Source organism: Haliotis cracherodii, unplaced genomic scaffold (genome assembly GCF_022045235.1).
Source record: "Haliotis cracherodii isolate W230 unplaced genomic scaffold, xgHalCrac1.p SCAF_17, whole genome shotgun sequence".
Classification (NCBI taxonomy): Eukaryota; Metazoa; Mollusca; class Gastropoda; order Lepetellida; family Haliotidae; genus Haliotis; species Haliotis cracherodii.
The window spans coordinates 13,317,953-13,332,167 of record NW_027266272.1 but is presented as its reverse complement, the minus strand read 5'-3'; the positions used below and the strand labels follow the sequence as shown (position 1 = coordinate 13,332,167).

At 40.2% G+C, this 14,215-nt stretch overlaps 2 protein-coding genes across 12 annotated transcripts in view; one reads left to right on the top strand and one right to left on the bottom strand.

The window, feature by feature from the left end:
* The window catches only part of LOC139464904 (uncharacterized), a 79,539-nt gene extending 77,542 nt beyond the window's left edge, over window positions 1–1,997 (bottom strand). For all 11 annotated transcript variants that reach the window (XM_071246495.1, XM_071246484.1, XM_071246492.1 and 8 more), the window contains exon 1: window positions 1,940–1,997. In XM_071246495.1, coding sequence (XP_071102596.1) covers window positions 1,940–1,975 — 36 coding nt within the window. In that variant the 5' untranslated portion in view covers window positions 1,976–1,997. The remainder of the gene's footprint in view (window positions 1–1,939) is intronic.
* Window positions 1,998–2,215: 218 nt separating this feature from the next.
* On the top strand, window positions 2,216–11,861 carry LOC139464410 (transmembrane protein 19-like). The gene is made up of 6 exons (XM_071245943.1): window positions 2,216–2,341; window positions 4,344–4,454; window positions 5,083–5,220; window positions 7,605–7,859; window positions 9,764–9,979; window positions 11,156–11,861. Exons 1-6 carry the CDS (start codon window positions 2,254–2,256, stop codon window positions 11,320–11,322), a joined length of 975 nt encoding a protein of 324 aa, XP_071102044.1. The 5' UTR covers window positions 2,216–2,253; the 3' UTR covers window positions 11,323–11,861.
* The last annotated feature ends 2,354 nt before the right edge of the window (window positions 11,862–14,215 follow it).

Genomic DNA, 14,215 nt, shown 5'->3' with positions numbered 1-14,215 from the left:
GCTTTTAACAGTATTCCAGTTATATCACGGCATGTCAGCTTAATGTGGGAGGAAAGCCCACTGATGGACTGCTTCCACATTCCTGGTGAAAACCTGGGAATTTGCTTGCACAAATAAATACAGAGGTGTTGTTTCTAATCATTTAGACTGTTCGATCTTGAGCTCTGCGTTTTAGTATACACTGAGAAATGTCAGAGAGTTTGATAGTGCATGATAGTACATGAATATCCTCAAAAAGATCCATACTAGTGAACAAAATGAAGAAATGCACATCTAAACTGTCAATGTATCGAATTGATCCGTATCTAGACTGACAACTGGCCCTTGTCACAATCAGGGGTCATATTTTTTAGACAAGCTTATTACTTACAGGACGAAAAGAAGGTCATATGTATACTTTTGCATTTTGCAGTTGTACTGTCTTGACATGACTTTAAGTACATTCATCTTTCCATTACGTATTTGATATTTTAGCCACTGCAATGGACGCAAAACGTGAATTTTCAATGTGATATTTTGCAGTCTAAATTTTCACTAACTTTGATTGCTAGGATTCAAACATGCATTATATGTTACTACATTAGCAGAAAAGAGTAGCAACCTCTCCTCAACTAAAGATATATCTCAATGTTTTATCTGCAAATTTGGCAAGTTGACACTTACAAAAAAATATGCTTGTTATCATGGTTATATCTTTTTGAACTTTACGTACGGTTTTGTACTACTCATGTGTCAACAAATTGTGCTTAAGTATTGCTGTTGGTGGGGGGGGGGTGTGTTAAACATTCGGAATACCAATTTTGTAAAAAAGTGGCATGCTTAAACATGAAGACAAGCATACAAAATAGAACTGTCTATATCACTGCATATTGAAGGTATAAAAGAGTGATATGAAAATTATAAGAATTGACTTTCACTTTGTGAGAGTCGCAAGCTCAGACCTTCATACAGTTAGGCCCTCTATGATGGTTCATACCCCAATAAACTTACACAAAGTGAACTTCATTTCTTAAAGTTGCTAAGACCAAAATATTTGAAACAAGAACTGCATGCCCCTTGGCCCGAGCCAAGCGCCTCCCAAGTGCTTTATTTCCCGATACACGTATCTGCCAACAGCCATTTTCCAAGAACAGCTAAAGTTGTATTAATCACCATGGTCATGTTGGGTTGAGTCTAGACCCACTCAACTTCCTGTGGCGTGTGTGGGATCGGCAGTTACTAAGGTCACATGGTTTTATATTGGTAATACATATATAGTAACATGATATTGCTTGGTGGCATGACAATTCACAGAAATGTATACATCGAGAATTCCAGGAATTATCAACTTAGTCCAGTCCGCATCACTTGTTCAGTGTAAATAAAAAACCCAATAAAATCATCTACGTTAGGTATTCCAATGAGGAAATTAAAGTACAGATATTCTGAATAAAAGAAACAATAAAAAAACATCACACTGAATAACCTGAAATTTTAAGTTATGTAACCTTGTGTGAATTAATCTGTTGCTAATCTCCTAATCCTTTTGAAACGAAACTAGACGTGAAATAAGGAAGTGTTTCTGCGTAAACAAATACACCTGGTGTTCTTGGGGGATACCCGGAGAAAAATTACCCTGAATATCATGTGATAATGAAAATACGTGAAATTGAGAGAATATATATACAATTATCATAAGTACTTTTTCCAAATGCACAATGGAAACATATCTATGAAAATGTCTTAAGAAACTCAAGCCCACTAAGATTAGTTGGCCAAAACGTTTTGCCCTAATTCGAAATGTCTGAGTGCTGAAACGCGGTTGTCTGGTTTTATAATCAGCTTGACGCTAGACAAGATTATTATTTACCCTATCAGAGGGCTCGCAGGTTTACATGCACCCCTGAAATGAGCGTTATCTATTGTTACCGCACGGGGTGATGCTTTAGAGCGTCCTTACCTTGCTGCTGTTCAGCTTGTATCCTCCAGCATTCATGTGACACTAATCACATGACTTGCTAAAAATAGATCGTCATGTGACTCCTCCATTTCGCTTGCAGCATACATATTTAGTTCAAGCTTTGTTTTACAGAAATTAACCAAATAATTTTATATAATTAAGTATGATCTTTGATATTCTTTTTTTAAAAAGATGTGTTTTAATAGTTTAATTGTGTCTATATAACTTTATTTTGGTTATATAGGGCTTGACCTATGACCTTGTAAAGATGGCTGACTTATGTTGTTGATGGTTGACTTGAGAAGTATAATGTCATGTTCCTGTCGTTATCACTGGCTGTTGTTATTCCCGCTAGCCTAATGTTTTGGTTAATCAGTCTGTTTTATCAGACAATCAACAGAGGTTGGTTGATTTTGTTATTTATCGAGTTCAATCGGAGTTCATGCCATGTCACCCCGTAGGCCTCAGCTGGGCCTAGGTATAGTTCATGCAGAACTAACGCTCGTTTTAATTTATAGTTGTAATGTACACAGACGTACTGAACCATTCGAAAATGTGCTCATCCATTTCCAACTACACAATATAACAGAAAGGACAGAAGACGCATTCAAACAATACCTAAAGTTGGCTTAAGGAGTCGTTGTCGGCACGAGTACGCCTGAGTGTCGGTTCGCCAGATTACGAGTGCATACAGGATGTAATGATGTGCATCGCAGCATATCAAAGTATGTCATGTAATCACTGTGTATGATGTTTTTTGTATATTGTACACTGGAATGCATCTCATACAACAGGATGACAGTTTCGTTCTAGGAACTGAACAAAATCTGCCATGTTCCATGTAGTATTTGTAAAGTAGACACCATTCATTACGCACCAACACCACTGCCAGTCACTGATGTTCGCAGTTTTCTGTGACCTGTGATGATCCAGGTTAAAATAGGTCTTCGGCAACCCATGTTTGTCATAAGAGGCGACTAACGGGATCGGGTGGTCAGGCTCGCTGACTTGGTTGATCCAATTTGCAAAAATCGATGCTCGTGATGTCAATCACTCTACTGTCTGGTCCAGACTTGATTATTTACGGACCGCCGTCATATACCTGGAGTATTGCTGGGTGCAGCGTTAAGCAAACAAACAAACAGTATTATGGGAAATTCATTCCAAATCTCTAAACACTGGTTCATCCGCTTTACTATCTCTTACAAGCAGACAAGGTCCGGAAGGGGAGTGCACAGTGGGGAGACATGTTTAAACGTGCTAAACATGAGCTTACATCAACTTATGTACTTACTCAGTGCAATGGGAAATTGCCGATTCGCTTAGCTTGTGGTGCATCATCATTTGAAATATATGACATTCTGATTTTGGAGATCGTGCATTTCTGTATGTGTAGAAAACATACCTGGGGTCAATATCTGTAGTACTTGTGCCGACAATGACCCCTTCAGCCTAAATTTGCCTGTCCAGTGTACTGTTACTATACACTTAACCAACTGACGGTTCTAGGACTCTATTACCATGATTAACACAAGGTATCATATCTTAGGCTGTCTGTATGTAAAGAGGCAGGTGTTGATTCAAGAGTGAGTGAGTGAGTTGGGTTTCACACCACTTTTAACAGTATTACAGTTATAGCGCGGCATGTCAGCTTAATGTGGGAGGAAAGCCCGAAGTAATGCAGGCCTCAGATGTTTACCACTTTGGTGAAACCCACGAGCACGGGTATGGTGCCGACAAACCTAGAAACATAACCGGGGCAACCAGGACTCGAACCCACTATCATAGGTTTCTGGGACGCCCAAGGGACGCAACTCTGCACAGCGAATCGCTGTGCCTTAGACGACTGGGCCACCTGGGACTGGGACTGTTGATTCATGAATAAAGATAAGCTGTGTGTAAAGTACATGTACATGACTTGCTAACTTTCAAAAAAAAATTCAAAGAACTCATCATGGTTTTTGTGGCTTCCATTTAATTAATTTTCTAAAAGTTGTTAATAATAATAACAACAATAATAACAATAACAACAACAGCAACAATGATAACAACAACAATAATATTAATAATAATATTAATAATAATATGTACAAATTATCAAAAGAAACAACACCAACAGTAATGATAATAATAATAATAATAATAATAATAATAATAATAATAATAATTACAAATTATCAAAAGAAAAAAAATAAGTCTTCAAATGAAATGTTTTTGAATAAACTATGAAATCTTGCACAGCACTTATGAAATCCTATTTGCTGGTATTGTTCCATATTTGACTCTGTAGAGCAATGTATTATGGTTGAAACCTTTAAATGTAGAATGTAAAAGTGAAATGGTCCCAAGTACTCCCCCTCACCCCTTAGTGGTCCCTGCTACCTAACTGTTACCATGGTTACAGACTATGCGGCCCCAGCCCCCTGGAGGTGGTTAGTGGCAGCCATTGCTCCGGTTCTCATTGCACTGTATGGGCTGAGGAAGAGGAGCCTGGATGTGTCCGGTGCTGTGGCAGGTACTGTCCCTTTCTTGGAACACACAAATGTTTAAAGACTGCAACATTAGGCTTCAAAAAGTAAAAGAACTGGTTCTCAGGCAATGGCTTTTGAAAATATAGTGTGGGGGGACGGTGTGTTTTTTTTTGTGAGGGATTGTTCAAACTAATATGTAACCAAATAAACAGTTGTGTACAATCAATTTGGGAAAGGGCCTCCCTACAAGAATGTATTCGTTGATGAGTAAAATACTGGAATACGGTATTTGACTACCGTTTGACTTGGAATATTTAAGGATTTTGTTGTTTTGGAGTTTTTTACATAGAAAAAAAACCAAAACGTGTCACTCTCTATGATGATGCGGGCGGTACCTGAGAACCAAGACTATTATTTTTTTTAGCCTTAGTCTATAGAATCATTTTAAAGAAATTAATACGAGGGGGGCTGAAAAGTTTTGCGCCTAACTGGGAAGACATTCCAGCATCTGTGGCAAAAGTGTGTGGACCTTGGAGGGGATTATGTTGAAAAATATTCAGCAACCAACGCCATCAAAGCTGTCCATCATAGTTTGACTCGGAACTTTTCAGCTACCCCTCAATGTATTCCATGTTTGGTTACCTGTTACCCTGGTAACCTCTGTAATTCCAGGGTTGTTAGTTGGATTCATCCTGACACTCAGCAGTCTGTGTTTCTTCTCTGCCCTGCTGGTTTTCTTCCTGGCAGGGTCAAAGGTTACCAAACTCCGAGCTCACCAGAAAAAGAAATTTGAGGAAGATTACAAGGAAGGTATGACGTGTATGAGACATTGAGACAAGTGTACTGTGTTGAGACATTGAGACAAGTGTCCTGTGTTGAGTCATTGAGACAAGTGTACTGTGTTGAGACAAGTGTTCTGTGTTGAGTCATTGAGACAAGTGTCCTGTGTTGAGTCATTGAGACAAGTGTCCTGTGTTGTGTCATTGAGACAAGTGTCCTGTGTTGAGACAAGTGTCCTGTGTTGAGACATTGAGACATGTGTCCTGTGTTGAGACATTGAGACAAGTGTCCTGTGTTGAGACATTGAGACAAGTGTCCTGTATGGAGACATTGAGACAAGTGTCCTGTGTTGAGACATTGAGACATGTGTCCTGTGTTGAGACATTGAGACAAGTGTCCTGTATTGAGACATTGAGACAAGTGTCCTGTGTTAAGACATTGAGACAAGTGTCCTGTGTTGAGACATTGAGACAAGTGTCCTGTATTGAGACATTGAGGCAAGTGTCCTGTGTTAAGACATTGAGACAAGTGTCCTGTATTGAGACAAGTGTTGAGACATTGAGACAAGTGTCCTGTGTTAAGACATTGAGACAAGTGTCCTGTGTTGAGACATTGAGACAAGTGTACTGTATTGAGACATTGAGACAAGTGTCCTGTGTTGAGACATTGAGACAAGTGTCCTGTGTTGAGACATTGAGACAAGTGTCCTGTATTGAGACATTGAGACAAGTGTCCTGTGTTAAGACATTGAGACAAGTGTCCTGTGTTGAGACATTGAGACAAGTGTCCTGTATTGAGACATTGAGGCAAGTGTCCTGTGTTAAGACATTGAGACAAGTGTCCTGTATTGAGACAAGTGTTGAGACATTGAGACAAGTGTCCTGTGTTGAGACATTGAGACAAGTGTCCTGTGTTGAGACATTGAGACAAGTGTCCTGTGTTAAGACATTGAGACAAGTGTCCTGTGTTGAGACATTGAGACAAGTGTCCTGTATTGAGACATTGAGGCAAGTGTCCTGTGTTAAGACATTGAGACAAGTGTCCTGTATTGAGACAAGTGTTGAGACATTGAGACAAGTGTCCTGTGTTAAGACATTGAGACAAGTGTCCTGTGTTGAGACATTGAGACAAGTGTACTGTATTGAGACATTGAGACAAGTGTCCTGTGTTGAGACATTGAGACAAGTGTCCTGTGTTAAGACATTGAGACAAGTGTCCTGTATTGAGACAAGTGTTGAGACATTGAGACAAGTGTCCTGTGTTGAGACATTGAGACAAGTGTCCTGTGTTGAGACATTGAGACAAGTGTCCTGTGTTAAGACATTGAGACAAGTGTCCTGTGTTGAGACATTGAGACAAGTGTCCTGTATTGAGACATTGAGGCAAGTGTCCTGTGTTAAGACATTGAGACAAGTGTCCTGTATTGAGACAAGTGTTGAGACATTGAGACAAGTGTCCTGTGTTAAGACATTGAGACAAGTGTCCTGTGTTGAGACATTGAGACAAGTGTACTGTATTGAGACATTGAGACAAGTGTCCTGTGTTGAGACATTGAGACAAGTGTCCTGTGTTGAGACATTGAGACAAGTGTCCTGTATTGAGACATTGAGACAAGTGTCCTGTGTTAAGACATTGAGACAGGTGTCCTGTGTTGAGACATTGAGACAAGTGTCCTGTATTGAGACATTGAGGCAAGTGTCCTGTGTTAAGACATTGAGACAAGTGTCCTGTATTGAGACAAGTGTTGAAACATTGAGACAAGTGTCCTGTGTTAAGACATTGAGACAAGTGTCCTGTGTTGAGACACTGAGACAAGTGTCCTGTGTTGAGACATATGTTCTGTTTTGAGATAAGTGTCCTGTGTTGAGACATATGTTCTGTGTTGAGACAAGTGTCCTGTCTTGAGATAATGTCCTGTCTTGAGATAAGTGTCCTGTATTGAGACATTGAGACCAGTGTCCTGTGTTGAGGCAAGTGTCCTGTGTTTAGATAAGTGTCTTGTCTTAAGATAAGTGTCCTGTATTGAGACATATGTCCTGTGTTGAGATAAGTGTCCTGTCTTAAGATAAGTGTCCTGTATTGAGACATATGTCCTGTATTGAGATAAGTGTCCTGTATTGAGATAAGTGTCCTGTGTTGAGGCAAGTGTCCTGTGTTGAGATAAGTGTCCTGTGTTGAGATAAGTGTCCTGTGTTGAGACAAGTGTCTTGTATTGAGATAAGTGTCCTGTGTTGAGACATTGAGACAAGTGTTCTGTGTTGAGACATTGAGACAAGTGTCCTGTGTTGAGACATTGAGACAAGTGTCCTGTGTAGAGACATATGTTCTGTTTTGAGATAAGTGTCCTGTGTTGAGACATATGTCCCTTTTTTGAGATAAGTGTCCTGTGTTGAGACATGTGTCATGTGTTACAGGTGGTCAGCGGAACTGGCTGCAGGTTATGTGTAACGGTGGTGTAGCCTCAGTGTTTGCTATCCTGTACCTGCTCGAGGTTGGCTGTGCGGAGAAGACGTTTGACTTCTCTAGAAGGTACTCCTCGACGTGGTGGGCTGCCAGTGTACTAGGATCGCTGGCTTGTTGCTGTGGGGACACATTTGCTTCTGAGGTCGGAACAGTGTTTGGTCATTCAAAACCATGGCTTGTGACCAACTTCCAGAGGGTGCCAAGAGGTAAGTGGTAAGGACATATGGTTTCCATGGTTACAGGAGGCTTTAGAAGACATGTGTCCATTGTGATTTCAGATTTTCAGTCTTGCAGAGTGTTTCAAAATTAAGCTGCTTTTTGATAGTTTGGGTACCGTATTCAGCGAAGGACAACTTTAAGACTGTAGACTTAGAATTCCATGATAACGTAAAGGGTCATAGCAATTCGATAGAATAATACTGTAACCGTGAAGATCCATGCGTGCCGTAAGAGGTTACTATGCATGTCATAAATGGCAACTAACGGGATCTGGTGGTCAGTCTCGTGGTTGATGCATGACCTCCTATCCCTATTGTGCGGATGGATGCTCATGATATCAATCACTAGATTGTTTGGTCCAGACTTGATTATGTACAGACCCCAATCTTGTAGCTGGAATATTGTCGAGTATGATGTTAAACAACAAACAAACAAACAAAGAATAATACTGAATGCCTTTTGCCGCTGAAGTGATATCTCCAAGTGTGATCTAACTTGAGAAACATCAAGAATAGGAAATTCAAAGTAAGCTGTTTAATCAAATGAGATAAGTCAGGTCAACAAACAAATGATTGTGCATGGGTCCAAGTGTTGTCATGTACTTGAGCATGGTGATCGATTCACCTGGGTGACATGGTGAACAGTGTTTTCCTTGTAATTTGAGATTATCTGATATGGTTGCCAAGGACCAAGATACTGTCCTATATGTTTTGCAACCGACATAACTGCCTCATCAACTTGTGTTGGAACAGACATAACTGCCTCATCAACTTGTGTTGGAATAGACATAACTGCCTCATTAACTTGTGTTAAACTGACATAACTGCCTCATCAACTTGTGTTGAACTGACATAACTGCCTCCTTAACTTGTGTTAAACTGACATAACTGCCCCATGAACTGTGTGTTAAACTGACATAACTGCCTCATTAACATGTGTTAAACTGACATAACTGCCTCATCAACTTGTGGTAAACTGACATAAGTACCTCATCAACTTGTGTTAAACTGACATAACTGCCTCATCAACTTGTGTTAAACTAACATAACTGCCTCATCAACTTGTGTTAAACTGACATAACTGCCTCATCAAATTGTGTTAAACTGAATTATTGCCTCATTAACTTGTGTTAAACTGACATAACTGCCTCATTAACATGTGTTAAACTGACATTACTACCTCATCAACTTGTGTTAAACTGACATAACTGCCTCATGAACTTGTGTTAAACTGACATAACTGCCTCATTAACTTGTGTTAAACTGACATAACTACCTCATCAACTTGTGTTAAACTGACATAACTACCTCATCAACTTGTGTTAAACTGACATAACTGCTGCATGAACTTGTGTTGAACTAACCACACCTGACACAATGCTTGGTGAGAAGCACTAAGTCCAGAACTCAACTGCTTTGTTTACTTGGAGCCTTGTTGTTTATGCAATTATGTCCGGCATGTCCACTGAACCTAACTTGACAACAAACAGCAATATGTCCGGATAATCATGATAATAATGCTTTACTTTTTTAATGAAAGCAGTAATTTGATGTAATTTCTTTGAGAGACATTTAGAAGTTTCAATACTAGGTAAGGTTAAGACATATGGATGAACAACTTCTTTATTACAATGAAGAGTGATGTTCAGTGTTGGTTCTAACAAGTATACCTGATCTATAACAGTGTTAGAACCTACACTGAAACATCGCTCCTAATTGTAATAAGTATACTTGATCTATAACAGTGTTAGAACCTACACTGAAACATCGCTCCTAATTGTAATAAGGAAGATGTTCATCCATATATCTTTTCCTTAAATCTTTTCCTTAATTAATTTCATGATTTACACTATCAGTCCTTGTGATGTTTGTTATATTGATTTGTGTTGCAGGCACTAATGGCGGTGTGACATTTACTGGAACCGTGAGCAGCATTTTCGGAGGGTTTATTGTTGGAGCAGCCTACTATGTGGCCTTGCTGCTGTGTACTACCGAGCTGTCCTTGAGTGACAGTCCCCCCCAGTGGCCCATCCTCCTCCTCGCCACCTCCGCAGGCTTCGTGGGGTCCATCATAGACTCCTACCTGGGTGCTCTGCTTCAGTTCTCAGGTAAAATATCAATACCTGGGGTCCGGGGATGTTGGGAGAAGAAAAATATCATCAGGAATTATGAGATGCCTAACATGAATCAGTCCAAAACATGTACAGATGTATCGCCACTCTATGCCCATAATAAGACTATGTTTCAGGGACCATGTTTTAGTGACCCTGTTTCAGGGACCATGTTTTAGTGACCCTGTTTCAGGGACCATGTTTTAGGGATCACGTTTCAGGGACCATGTTTTAGGGATCATGTTTCAGGGACCCTGTGTCAGGGACCCTGTGTCAGGGACCCTGTTTCAGGGATCATGTTTCAGGGACCCTGTTTTAGTAACCCTGTTTCAGGGACCATGTTTTAGGGATCATGTTTCAGGGACCATGTTTTAGGGACCCTGTTTCAGGGAACCTGTTTCAGGGACCATGTTTCACGGACTGTGTTTCAGGGATCGTGTTTCGGGGACCATGTTTTGGGGATCATGTTTCGGGGACCATGTGTCAGGGACCATGTTTCAGGGACCTTGTTTCAGGGACTATGTGTATTCTCCCAGTTAACCTTTCTTTGTTCATAATCCCGGGTTCTATGCCAGTAGTATTAGGCAACTTAGTGGATCGGGTGATCAGACTCGGTGATGGCGTGGATGATTGCTCATAATGTCAATCACTGGATTGTAAAAAACTTTAACAAAGAACACCACAAGAACAAATTTAAAACAGTTTTAAATGAAGAGATGGTTACTGAATGTATCAGTTAGTTGGCGCATCCTCAGCCACCACGTTCCCTTAATCTGACATGCTTACTGTGGCTCCATGCTACTTCTGCCATTATGGGAGGTAACTCTTTTGGTTTCTGTTCTATTTATAGTGTATCCCTATGTTACAAACTGAAGAATCAAGTATCGTGTGTACCTAAGTATCAATGATATTGTAGGTTTCGGTGAATTGTTTCAGCCCTACAGGATTGTCTGGTCCAGATTTGATTGTTTACAGGCCACAGTCATATGGATGGAATATTGCTGGGTTGAAAAACAAACAAATAAAATCGCATGAACAAGCTCTGAAAATGTGACGAATTCTAAATATTGCATGATTGATCAGGCTATACTTGTTTCCTGATTATACACATGCGGTGTAACATTATATACATGTAGAAGTAAACAGAGCTATATTGTACTCTTACTCCCCCAGGGTACGACCGGCGGCGTGCTTGTATCGTGGAACACCCGGGGCCCCATGTGGAACACATTAGCGGCTACGCAGTCCTCGACAACCATGGCGTCAACCTCCTTTCTTCACTCCTCACGGGAATTATCTCCCCTTACATTGCCTGGCAACTGTGGCTGCATGTCACATGACGTGATATATCATCACCCAACAGCAATCATTGAAACAAAAGCGATTAGGATCTTTCTGAATATGTGACCTAAGATTGACCTTGAAAGTCACATGATCGCAATATACATCTTGGTACACCTAATTCATCTTCCCGAAGCAAGGGAGTTAACTGACTATAAAAGTTCAGTTTCCACCCTTGCCGGACTAGGCTGGAATTACTGGGCTCGCTAGTACCACCATCACCATTGGCTAGTATGAGTGATGTCCCTTCTGTGTCCCTCCTATGACCAATCAGATTCCACCTCTCATATCACTTGCATTTGCTTCCAGCAAAAAGATCTGACCAATGATTAAGATCTATATTGTAATAAAATGTGTCCTACCTTGCGAAGTGCATCAAATCTCTTCAGCACCTTGATTAAAAACATAAAATTATCAGGAAAATATCTGTTGATGCAGAGTTGACCATACAGATGCTTTGCAAATACAGCAATCCACCAAAACCTGCACCACAGTTACAAACCTGACGTTGATTTGGTAGGCGATTTTGATTGGTCTATGCATAATTGACTCATCTGACTCATAATTCCAGCCCAAATAAACATCCATACATACAGCCTAGTACGGCAAGGGTGGAAACTGGACTTTCATAGTCAGTTAACTCCCTTGCCTGGGGAAGATGTACCTAATTGTGCTCAGAAGGTTTACAAAAGGATTTTAGATATGTTCATTTCATAAATCATGTCATTGATTTGATTTTATGTAAAAGAGTTTTAGGTGTCTTACCTTTGATCTACTATTTACACAGAACAAGTATATGGTTCGACTTGTGCAATTCTGTTTAATCTTTTCTATCATGCCATGCACTTATAAACACCACTGCTCGCCTCATTCACCTTATCTACAGCCGTAGAAATTCATTTTGTTTTCATGTTCCAGATGACTATGTAAGCCTTATTTCACTAGTCCTCTGTGTTTGTAACTAGTCCTGCTTGAGTCAGACACAAAACATTTATTCAGTTCAAGACGGGGGTGCACGGGTGGCCCAGTCGTCTAAGGCACCACAATTTGCTGTGCAGAGTTGCGTCCCTTGGGCATGCCAAAAACCTATGATTGTAGGTTTGAATCCCGGTTCGCCCCAATTATATTTCTAGGTTTGTCAGCACCATACTGGTGCTCGTGGGTTTCAGCAAAGTGGTAAACGTCTGAGACCTGCATCACTTCGGGCTTTCCTCCCACATTAAGCTGACGCGCGGCGATATAACTGGAATACTGTTAAAAGCGGCATTAAACACAACTCACTCACTCACTCACTCACTCAAAGTTCCCTCTGTAGCAAATTGAAGCATTGAGAACTGGTCAAATGCGTCTATGGTAGTAAGTGAGGACTGCCATCATTGGATTTTTACTTGTCCTCAGGACAATTTAGTGGTCTCGGGCTAGTGGACAAGCATGAATTTTGAAGGCTGTATCTATCTGATTCAAAGAATCTCCATTTTAATGCCACACAGGGTTTCTCAAAAGTCTGACCACACAGACAGCTGCAAGGAGGGAGATGTAACTACACTTTATGTTTAAAACATTCTCAGAGAAATCTTACATGCCAGACAGACTTGGAAGAGTCCAGTATATGGCGTTAACCATGTCTAGAATAGGGTGTACATGTTCCTTACCATGACATCCCAGCACAAACAGTTTGAAAATAAACACCATCTCTTTTTATGATCATGGGAAGATGCTAAACAAACCTGACAACTGGACCTGTGGATCGGCATTAACCATGAGTCATTATCAACAGCAGGGGTGGAGGGGGTGCTGGCCGTCCAGTGAGCTGTGAATGCTTGACAGTCTCTGTTGGTCAAAGAAATCTGTGATTAATGTGGCAGCAGTCGAGGACAGATAATCGTATGCAATCAATTCACTACTGGGAACCGCTACAGTGTATGTGGAGATGATGTGTGGATTCCAACGTCTTCATGCACTGTAAAGGCGACATTTCAGTATAGATTCATGACATAAATCACTGGATTGTCTGGTCCAGATTCGATTATTTACAGGCGCTGTCATATTGCTGGAATAGTGCTGAGTGCTGCATTAAACAACAAACAAACAAAACGAGTCATTACACCTGCTGACACCGGCAGTTAATAACACCATCCATAAGGCTGTTTCGGTGTAAGTATACAACTGTTTAGATAATCTAGTCACACCTACATGTTGTAAGCTTGTTTACAGTATTTTTAATTCCCTTATTACATAAGCTGAATTTTTCATCAAAAGAAGTATCCTTTCCACTCCAATCATCCACATTTTTAACTCAGATGTATGTGAAATCTGTATCAATGTTTATTTTTAACATATTGATGATGATGGTTGCTATATATAGGATGGTATTGAATGTGATATGCACTGTGCATTATGAACACTCTGATTTTGACGCTATATTTTTCTAACTGAATAAATGAGAGAAAAAACAATTTGTGTATGTTTTTATTGTTCAGCCAAACTGTGACTTCCCTGTCATTGTAAGGAAGTTGGTGTTGATATTGTTTTACACTGCAGTCAGCAATTTTCCACCAGCCAGATGACACAGGTTGTAATCTTAACCATAGACAGATATTTAGTTCCAGAAATAAAGTTATCTTATTTAAAAATATGTTTCTACAAAAATTAAAAAAATAATCCAAATGGAGCCCAGAATAAGTCTTCCTACGGCTGAGGCAATCTAGACTTGCCAGATCATTCTAGACTTGAGTTTGACTCCTTTTTGAGCTCACCGGGTCCGAAGGACCAAGGTGAGTTTATGCCATACCATGGCGTCCGTCATCTGTCTGTCGTCCGTCCGTTAACAATATATTCAAACGACTTCTTCTTCTGAACCACCAATCGGAAATTAACGAAATTTGACTGGAA

Bases quoted from the DNA above. Each gene is read 5' to 3' on its own strand.
- LOC139464410 (XM_071245943.1), top strand. From the start codon at position 2,254: ATGTTCCTGTCGTTATCACTGGCTGTTGTTATTCCCGCTAGCCTAATG. The intron at 2,342-4,343 runs GTTGGTTGATTT...CCATGGTTACAG, and splicing joins TTATCAGACAATCAACAGAG to ACTATGCGGCCCCAGCCCCC. The intron at 5,221-7,604 runs GTATGACGTGTA...CATGTGTTACAG, and splicing joins TGAGGAAGATTACAAGGAAG to GTGGTCAGCGGAACTGGCTG.